Below are 11,219 nucleotides of genomic sequence, written 5' to 3' on the forward strand. Positions count from 1 at the left end.
ATTAATTTTGGATTAAAATACTTTGTTAAAAATTTCTCTGTGTGTTAAAATAATTTGCCAAATGTTTTCTAATAGGTTATCACTGAATGTTAAATAACATTTTATGTCTGTTTTGATTGTCAGAAGATTTGAAAAATTGATCCCAAACCTAGACTTTACTATATCACCACAAACAACCCCCCCCGACACACACACACATACACACACTGCAAATAAAAAATGTAATTCTGCTTCTGTGGTTCTTGTATCAGGCCCACATTTCTTAACACAGCACTACATATGTGTATGTATACGATCATAATGTGTATAGTTAATCTATAGTTTGTCTTGGTTTCACTCCTATTATAAAACAAAGTGTTGACAAGTTTGTTTTGTAGCCTAGAGTTTTAAATTTCCTTATGGTAAAATTGACTTTTGAATATTTTGATCATGTGCTTTCCCTTAGACTGAAGCAAAATCAGAAGAGGGCCCAGGATGGACGATCTTGCGTGATGATTTCATGATGGGCGCATCCATGAAAGACTGGGACAAAGAAAGTGATGGAGCAGATGACAGCAGACCAGGGTCTGGGAGTGACTGACACATAAAGCTACATAAGAAGCTCAGTTTACATTTTACTTTCCTGGGAAAACAGTTCATACTCTGAAGGTTGGGAAATTATAAAGATTGCATTTGTAAGAAAGCCAAAAGACTTCCATTATTACCAACTTTGGTGTTTCCTTTTTTCATGTAAACTTTGTTAAAATTATATTTCAAACCTTATATGATTTTAAGCATTGTTCCTTAGAACATTTGTAAAAAGAAATATTTCTACTTGAGAGGTGCATTTTGCTAGGTTTACTATAGGTTTACATACTGCCCTTGGATATTGGTATTTCATTCAGCTATCACCAGTGTTTGTGGAAATGCAACATCAATTTATAATTAAAATGAACTCCTTGATGTTAGTATTTTTTAGCCTCTAACTTACATACTTGTATATGTATATTTTTTGTGGGAAAGGGTTGGTGGCTGTTTTGGTGAGGTATTGAGAAAACCTATGTATTAATAACAATTTTTAAATCATAGCATTTCTGATTTGGGGTAATGATTTTATTTATAGATACTCTGGCAAATAATGATTTAAGAAGTATCAAATTTCTACTTTTATATTGTCTTTTATATGCTAAGTAATGTATATAAATAATGACTTAGATTTATTTTAAATGTTAGTTTATTTTTGTATGAGAGATTTACTGAGGTGGAAATTCTCATATTTAACTTATACAGTGAGGCATAGTTTCTTAGGAAGCATAGTTGACATGTTCTAGTTTCTCTTATTTTCCCTATTTTTGAGGTTTTTTTTCCCTTTTTTCTCTATATTTGAGTCAGCTTAAATTCTCTTTTATGGATGGACTGACAAGTGAAATGGTAGACAATAGATGCGTATGTGTGTGCTTAATCACTTCAGTCTTATCTGATTCTTTGCAACCCTATGGACTGTAGCCCACCGTGTTCCTCTGTCCATGGCATTCTCTAGGCAAGAATACTGGAGTGGATTGCCATGCCCTCCTCCAGAGGATCTTTCCTACCCAGGGATCGAACCATCATCTTCTGCGGCTCCTGACTTGCAGGCAGGTTCTTTACCACTGAGCTAGCAGGGAAGCCCAGACAGTAGATAGTCTGCATCAGAAAGCTGCATCTGAGTTGAAGCTTGATTGCTTATAGTAGCCTTAAAGATTACTAAATTGGGTGACTTTTAGTCTAGATGTTAAACAGAAAGAGATGAGAAAGCAGGACTATTTAAATACCATTCCAAAATTTCTGTGATACTGGGCCTAAGCTGCAAAGTTTGTAGGGGAATTATTAATAAAAGTGATCTCTTCTTTTTTATGATTCATCTCTTTTGCCATCTTTCCATAATAAAAATAGTTGCCTCCTACTATCCAGTTGCACTTGTTTGCGTGTGTTATATGTGGAAGGATAATCCTCCCCTTAGAACTATGCTAGAGCAGAGATGTTTATATTTGCAAACCCATTTGAGTGTTACAAGTATTATGTAACCAGAGTCAAATTAGTCCATGGCCTGATATTTGTTATCCTAAAAGGAAGGTATACATTCAAGATATCAAATGCTTAAACCAGCAGAGCTCAAAATGCACTTTTATATTTATCCAAACTTTTGAAATTTAGTGTCTTCTTGAATTTTAGGACCTGCTGTTTTGTCAGTGTAATATAAATAAATGTGAACAGATATTACTCAGTAGTAACATGAGCACCTGAATATCTCAATATAACTTAACACACATAAATATTTCAGTGCAACCTAATATGTGGATAATTCTGAGAAATTTGCAGCACCTAAAAACTACCTTCTCACAATCAAAGATTTTAAATTTTTTTTTTTGCTATTAATATGTTTCTGAATCATATTAAAGCTTTGCAGAAATTCTCCTGTACTAACATCAAGTGATAGAAATGGGTAAATAACTTCTCATTTAGTTTAAAAAAAAAGTTGTTTTTGTATAGTCCTGATAGTAAGAGAATATATTTGTAGATTTTCTTCTCTCAGAAGTTATTTTATTCCAAAATAAAATTTGAAGTGCTGTTGTAAGGAAAACATGTATCACTTATGCTAAATGGCTATAAAGCATATTTAAATTATGTGAAATAATTTTTATCATAAAGATGGAATGTGTATTAGTATTTCTGTATATTGACTATCAGATAATTGAGCAAAATACCACCATACTTGAATCCAAGGATTAGCATATTATTTTAGAAACTAAGTGTGTATCTTTAGGTGAATGTTTTAAGTAATCTTTCATCTCTACCCTAAATATTTTATCCTACAACATTTAAATTCTGACACCTAAAATATAACAGTATTTGGGTATATGTTTTGGTTAACTGTTTAGGGTAATAGTAATTAATAGATTTTATTTTTGTTTAGAAAGAACAATGGAAAATAGTTATCCAAGAATCCAATTACTAGGTATTATCATATTCCCTTATCTGGATGTTCAGATCGCTAGGGAGAATATTCTCAGTATTAGCATAGTTTAGAATTAACTTATTTTTTTGTTTTCAGGCTTTGCAATCTCACAAAGTTATAGACTGACAGTAACTTAGAATCATTACAGTAGTTTAGTACTTTAATTTAAAATACTGAATTTTTTAAGTTACTTAAGACTTCTACTAGATCAGATATTACTCTATTCATTAAAAAATGTATCTGGGAAACACTTTGGGTGGACTAGTTTGAAGGCTCACTTTCAGTACTTATAACCTGAAATGATTCTGTAGGAAGTTGTAGGTTTATTGAAGGGTAAGTCCAATCCTTCTAAAATATTTTGTCTTTTATAATAAGTGGGTGAAGGGAATGTTTAAATTGTGGAAAACCTCTTAGGACTTTTTATTGTGTTTTTGCACATATGAACATACTTAATATTTGGTGGCTATCAACTAGCCCAATCTATGGCCACCCATGCTGGTCTTGAGGACCATGAAGTACTGAACCGTGAAGCCATTTAATTACAGTTTATAGACACTCAAAGATGTCCCTGTCAAACATACAACAGCAGAGAAGTCCTAAGGTTGAAGTGTGAACAGGAACATGGGCAAACTGAAGACAAATTGTGTTGCTGAGGGGTGAAAGGAATTATAAGGCCTAAGAAGACGCCTGTAAAAGACTTCATAAGGCATAAATATTTCTTTAAAAGAGATAGGAGGTCAAATAAGTTGACACTTTGGCATCTTCTGGATAAATTTTTTTCCTCTATATGTTTACTTATTTTTGTCACAGATTTTTATGAATATAAGTGTTGAAGGAGTCATCAGTGAAATGGGATGGGAGTTTTGTTTTTTCAGGCTTTTTAAATGCCCGCAGAGGACCATTAGTGTGCTTAGTACATTATTTATTATTAATACATCTGTGCCACATGAATCTCACTTTTAAAACAAACATTTGAAGAAATCAGTAAGCATTTTTTGACATTTGTGATTTCTTAAGGAAGTGGGGGTGGAGTGTGTGTCCTAGTCCAGGCTGCTGTGCCAGATACCGTAGACTGGGCGGCAAAGACAACCAACAGTTCTCGTGGTTCTGGAGGTTGGGAAGTCCAGGGTCAAGGTGCTGGCAGACTTGATGTCTGATGAGCACCCTCCTCCTGGTTTGTCAACAGCTGACCTCTAGCTGTGTCTTTACTTGAGGGAGAGAGTGTCTTTCTCAGTGTCTCTTACAAGGGCACCTCCCTCATGACCCAGTTATCTCCTCAAGGACTCCACCTCTGATATTATCACATCAGGAACAGAGCTTCAACATAGGAAGTGGAGAACACACTGCAGGGAGGATGCACAATTCCAGTCCATAGCAGTGTATAAAATAGCAAACGGTACATTTTTACATTGGCATGAAATAACTTTAGCTGCCCTTGTTTTTCTTAACTTAAATTTCCTAATAATTAAATTTTTTAATAGAATTAGAAAGTGAAGTGAAACATTGATCTGGCATTCATTGAGTACCTGTTCCAAGAACTGTGCTAGAATTATTTGAGTGATGATATTATTTATGCAAAATAAGGGATAATTTTACTCCTTTAAAGATCAAAAAGTCGAACCTCCTCTTCTTTTCCAAAGTTGACTTCCTGCAGTAAGTACCCACTGTGTGATTTGAATCTTGTGGCAGTTTGGATTAACAGTGATAACTTGAAGTAAATCAGTTATCTACCGTGACTTAAAAAATACTTGTTAAAAAAATAATCTTTTAAAGATTATAGTGGATGTTGCACAGATTAAAGATTCAGATTAAATTGCACATTAAAAGTCTGTTACAATAGAATTGTATAATAACTGTACAGAAACAGGTCCTGGAATAACGGAGCTTGTCTGTACTCAGTGGATTAGGTCTGTAAATAGATTAATTTGTCAGTACACTATTGACATTAAGTTCATTTTTACTTGGAAACAATTTTCAGTTGAGGGAAGCAGAGTTCATAACTGCTCTTTCCTTAAATTCATCTGTTAAGATCAATGGGACTAGTGTTTATCTCCACTCCGGGTATCAGTGATAGGTAGAGAGTATCAGTGATAGGTAGAGAGTCTGTTAAGTTCTGCAGAAACAGTATGAAGACTGTTTGAGGTGAATTGGCAGTTAGAACAAATTTTGGAAATAGGAGAGAGGACGCATTCATGTCGACAGAAAGCTCTCAATCCCTCCCCCAAGAAAGCAGGAATCTATAATTTTGGGCCAGCTGGATAGATGAATCTTACTACTTCAGTACAGTTAGGCCCCCTGGTGAATTTTTCCTTTGGGTGAGCTTTTCTGAAACTTGACTAAAAATATCAATCATGAGGGGCTTCCCAGGTGGTGCTAGTGGTAAAGAAACCACCTGCCAATGCAGGAGACGCGAGAGATGGTTCAATCCCTGGGTTGGGAAGGTCCCCTGGTGGAGGAAATGGCAACTGGTGGGCTCCAGTCCATGGGGGTCACAAAGAGTTAGACATGACGGCACACACACATCATCTATAAAAACTGAGGCTTCAAAAATCAGTCATCAGAATCCTTGAACACATTGGGAAATAAAACCGTGTCTGAGATAGGTGGCAAGATGTTTAGAATAATGACTGGTGGTTAATTAAGTCCTAAGAGTTGTAATGAATCTAATCAGAACTCTGTAGATTGAAAAGGTATCTTCCAGCAATTCTTAAACAATTTTAGGTCCTTTAAAGGACATTTTCTAGCTTAGAACCACACTTAACTATTCTTCATCTGGTCTAGTGAGCATCCTTCCAGGGAGTTATGACTTCGGGCTTTTTATGGAGGTGTGTGATGAGCCTTCTGTACTTAGATGAGGTGTACTAGGAGACAGAGTTACAAAGTATGTTTAGTTAACAATATCTGGCCCAACATTGCTCCCCTCACTCACACACACCCCCAACCCACAGTAGCAGGTGTGTGTATTTCTGTTAGTGCTGTTTGGTTTTTCCCTGCATCTTTGAACAAGGGTATATGCTGGAAAAGTGAGTTTAATTTCTTACAGGTGTAGTCCCTACCTCAGTACTGCCCAGTAGCACTTTGTGTGATGATGGGAATGTATCTCCATTGCCCAATGTGGGAGCCCAAGTGGCTGTTGAGCATCTCCAATGTGGCCGAGGATACAAAGAAGGTATTTTTCACTTCACATAATTACTTTAAAAGTTTTAAAAGCTGCATGTGGCTAGTGGTAGTATGTCTATCTGTGAAGAGAATAAAGTTACAGAGCATACACTTAGTCTAATGAAACATCAGCCAATTTTGGAATCAGAATAAAGTTACAGAGCATATACTTAGTCTAATAAAACATCAGCCAATTTTGGAATCATCAGTCTACCTCGAATTCTCCCATAAACTGTGATAGATACAATTTATACATACAAATACTGGTGTGATTTTATTGACTAAATTATGGTTGATGTCTTTTGCACTACTTGTATTTTTTAAAGAGATATGTTAAGTTGCTTTATAATTACTTCCTGAGGTGTAACTATTATCCTTACCTGTTAGGCCACTGTGCATAACAAATAGCATTTGAGTCTTTAGTACTATCACCTGCGGCTTTCAGAATGCACACACTGAACTTTTAAGTCTCGTTGCTGTGTGCTGAAAGAATAGGTGTTAGGTGTGTGATACCCAGAAAAGGACCTGGAGGACTGCAGGAGCAGTGGATAGCAGGTACCATCTCAGCCAGTGCATCCCAGTGCTGGGGAGTTTGGTCAGGAGCCTCCTTATTTTGGGGGTCTCCGGAGGAAGTGCCTTTGGTGGCAGGGCTCCCGAGGTGTCCGGCAGCTCTGATCTGTCCCAGCGCACACTGGACATCCTGCCCGAGCAAATGTAGCTTGCAGATTGGGGCAAAAAAAACCCCAAAAAACAACAGAAAACAAAGTGCACCATGAGCATTATTAGCACAGCCAGCTTAAAATGATGAGGTGTTAACCGCATTTGTATAAATAACAGTTTCTCTAACCCCTGAATCATTACCCTGCATCTTTAATGCAATCGGTTCATAAACATCAAAGCAGGAACACCAGATTTGTATGGGGTCAGGACCAACTGGGGCTCTGAATGGAGAGACAGCTGAGAGCTGTGTCCTTTGCGTGGGCGGCCTTGCAGCTGTTAATTCACCCCGGAGCTACTAGACAGTTGCCTCTGCACACTCACAGAACCAGTCTTCAGTCTGAGGTAAAAATGGATCCCCTCCCCTGGGATGGACATAAACAATGGGTTGACATCAGCTCTCAAAACATCAGCGAGGCAGCCAGACACAGCAGTTACCCTGAAATACTGAGGAGTACCAAGCATAACATCAGGGCTGTTTCTGCATAATATTTGTCTTTGTATAATAACACTGGGCTCTCTTTAAGTGTATAGTAAATAAGCTCGAGAGTTCAGAAAGTTCAAGGTGACATTGTCCTTCTTTACAAATGGTAGAAATGATAGGAATATCTATTGCATGACAGAACTGCCATATTTTGTCCTTCATGAGGACTCCCAAGTATGCTTTTTAATGATAAATGAACCTATAATTTACATGGAATATTTTTAAAAATACCAGTATTCATTGTTAAAAATGACAAAAGGCATAATTTTGGAATCAAAACTAAGTTCAGAATTCAGTTTGGACTCTTATTAAGCCATGTGTCCTTGCAAAAATGTGAAAACTTTTTGAGGCTAGTTTGTAGCTCAGACTTCCCTGGTGGCTCAGATGGTAAAGAATCCACCTACAATGCTGGAGACCTGGGTTCAGTCCCTGGATTGGGAAGATCCCCTGGAGGAGGGCATGGCAACCCACTCTAGCATTCTTGCCTGGAGAATCCCCATGGACAGAGGACCCGGGTGGGCTACAGTCCATAGGGTCGCAAAGAGACACAGCTGAGCGAATAAGCCCATCACACATGTGGCCCAGGCATAGGGATCCATTTGTTTACATTGGAGGGAGTGGAATCATGCATGCTCAGTGGCTGTCTAGCCCAGTGCCTGCTCTGTAGGAGGGGAATTCTGAAGAAACAGTGTTATGTAGTTGGAGAACTAGGTGGTGTGCATGTAGATACAGTATTCATTTCTGAGCTATGTAATCCTAAGTATTCCTCTTCTCGATAATGAGTTCCCCCCATAAAAGTTTAAAGCCTTGCAGACAGTAGGTACTTGTGAACACCCAGTGAATCTATTTCTAAAAACCCTTCACAGGAAAAGATCTCAATTATAGAAACTACTGAGTGAACAATATAATATTATTTTTAACAGCAACAAATTATAGACAAGTTCAGTGAAAGGAGGACACATAGAAATGTCAATCAACTATGGTAACTTCCACGTGTGTGCTACCATTTAACATGAAGGCTGTGAAGACTGGTGAAATCACATGTCAAGAATGCATGTAGACTGAACCTTAAGATTAAAAGCATTATGGCTAGCTTAAGTACATTTTTCAAATGCCAGAAATTCACCAGATGAATATAAGAACATAATGCATTCTCTTTTTAAGACAATAACTTTTGATGGTCTGAAAAGACAAGTCTCACACTGAATACCAAGATTCTGACATTTAAATGAGAGCCTAAGACATATTTACTGCCCACTTCAGCTGTTCCAGAACCCAAACTCTAAATACTAAATACTGTCTTAATACAACATTCTAAGGGTTGACAGTTGTTGTTTTAGTTGCTAAGTTTGCCTCCCCATGGACTGTACCGCGCCAGGCTTCTCTGTCCATGGGATTTCCCAGGCAAGAATATTCAACCGGTTGCCATTTCCTCCTCCAGGGGATCTTCCCTATCCAGGGATCAAATCCATGTCTCCTGCTTGGCAGGCGGATTCTTTATCACTGGAGAGATGCAATTGGTGACTGCATGAAGACTGTCCCATCAACCCTTCCAATATGAGTTGGAAGAATAAGTGATAACAGCAAATCTTTATACAGTAATTACCATGTTCCAGATACTATCTAACATTTTATAATACCTTTAACTCATCCAGTCTGTATTCCTATAACCTTGTGAAGGAGGTGCTGTTATTATCCCCAACATACAGTTAAGGGAACAGGCAGTAGTAGGTTAAATAACTTGCCTCAGCATACAAAGCCAACTAATACAACCCAAATTCCAGTCATAGACCCTGTTAAACACAACAATGATTTACTCACATTTTAGATGATATTAATGTCTTAAAGAAAGTGAGATTCTAGAAATGTATGCTTTGTTCTGGGGAAAAAAAGCATATTACATTTTTTAGTCTCATATACTCATGACATGAACCTATGGCTAGTGGAAGGTAGGGGTGGACAGCACATATCAAAAGACATTTTCTTGGGCGTTAAACAATTTCAAGACAGGCTTTATTTTGGTCAGTTTATTATGCAACATGCTATTGGAGAATTTATTATAGATCTTCTTTGAGTATGTCTGACAACTAAAATTTACTACTATCTGATTATCTGGATGCTGCAGAAATGGAACCACCTTAACTACTGGAGTGGTATCTATTGGAACATGACTGTAGCTCCTTTTATACTAAAATATGATATAACTCTGGTTGTTATACTTCATAACATTAGATGGCTCATGAAAGTGTAAGGGCTGACATTTTTGCTATTAAGAATTTAGGTATTCAAACTGCTTTCAGAGTAGATTTTAGTTTAGAATATTATTGGCCAGGGGATAACAGGTAACTAAAACTTTATAAGTTTTCCTCTGGAAAAGAAGTCAGTGGAAAATATTCTTGAGGTGATGCTTAATTGCAGTTTTTCTGTTTAAAGTATAGCCCAGTGACATCGTATGATTGTTTAACAGGCTGTGAGGAAAACATCCAGGGAAACGGAGCATGTCAGTTTTCTCCACGAGTAGGAAGTTGTGAGACATACCGCCTTTCTCCTCTAGGTGGCGTGAGTTAGGCTCTCATTGAATTAACTGATTTTTTTTTTCTTTTTTTTCCCCCTCAACAACAGGAGTGTTGATTCCATTTAATTGTTGTAACTGGTCACATAACCAGATTGATCTTATAACAATATGTAGTTTAGTGACTGTAAGTAACTTAATTAACAAGGACTTCTTAAAAAACAAAAACTTGTTATCTCTAATAACTAGGTAACTAAAATCATTTTTATGTATTGCTGAAGTCTCTGCCTCCTAGCATGCACTCTTTTCTGAATTTATTTCTTTGGTCTTTGGTAAACAGCTTGCCATTTGATAGGAACTGCCTTTGTACTTGGAAAGACACATAGATATAGCTGAAACAATCCAAAAAAACAGAAGTAGAGGTGGTGCAGTTCTCAGGCATACCTGGTTTTGTTGCAGCCTTTACTGTTTACTAAACTGGAAAGATCAACATGTAAAAAGTCAGTATGACATGACCCGGAAGCAGCAAATGACACAAACATTCTGTTCTTTTTTTCTGTACACTAAAATGGGAAGAGGACACTTTATTTTTACCTTGCAGATTCTTTCTCTGTTGCTCACGTTCCAAAATTTAAAAGTGAGGTTGGCTGTACCCAGAATCTTGTTACAAGAAACACTTGTTAATCCCCAGTCATTTTCATCTTCATCTTCTTCTTCCTGTCCATGTGGCAGATGGGCTTTCATTGAGCTCAGAAGAATCTTGACCAGGTACCTTTCAGGGGCTTCACCTTGGGGGTGATGCATGTTTATATAAAGGCTACAATCATACAATTCAGCATTTTCAAATTATAGCTCTGATAGTGATTGCTAGAATCAGTAGCACAGGCAAAGAAAAGCTTTAAAATATGCAAAATACTGATATATCCCTCTTGTAGCCGAGAAAAGGTGGAAATTTAACTGATGCATTGTTACAGGTTCAGATTTGAAGGTAGCTTCGTTTTAGGGCGACAACCTGGGATGGTCCTGGTTTCTTCCTGTTGTCCCACGTGTTGATGAAAAGCGTCCTCTTCCCTCTTGAAGGTATTCAGGTTTGTGTGATGAATTATACTGTTGCCCTCGATGTGAGGACTAACCTTTTCTGAGACTTGAAACAAACATCGGGAAAAGTTTGTGGCCCTTAGTCTCCATTTTTACAAACCATTACTACCGTATGACTTTGCTTTTTACAATATTTATTAAAATATATTTACACTTTGCTTTTTAAAGGACGTATTTGCTAGGTCTTCCTCCTAATGTTTAGAAAAACTACATCCAGGTTTTCTGTTCATGTGCAGTTGCTACTGCCTGTTGGTTCTTGTTTTATTTTCATTGTT

General features: G+C 37.2%; 1 protein-coding gene across 1 annotated transcript in view; it reads left to right on the forward strand.

Moving 5' to 3' along the window:
- RRP15 (ribosomal RNA processing 15 homolog) overlaps positions 1–1,872 on the forward strand; it is a 52,790-nt gene extending 50,918 nt beyond the window's left edge. Inside the window, exon 5 of the mRNA XM_043924227.1 lies at positions 446–1,872. Coding sequence (XP_043780162.1) covers positions 446–580 — 135 coding nt within the window. The 3' untranslated portion in view covers positions 581–1,872. The remainder of the gene's footprint in view (positions 1–445) is intronic.
- Positions 1,873–11,219: the final 9,347 nt, after the last annotated feature.

The sequence above is a fragment of the Cervus elaphus genome, chromosome 14 (assembly GCF_910594005.1).
Source record: "Cervus elaphus chromosome 14, mCerEla1.1, whole genome shotgun sequence".
Lineage (NCBI taxonomy): Eukaryota > Metazoa > Chordata > Mammalia > Artiodactyla > Cervidae > Cervus > Cervus elaphus.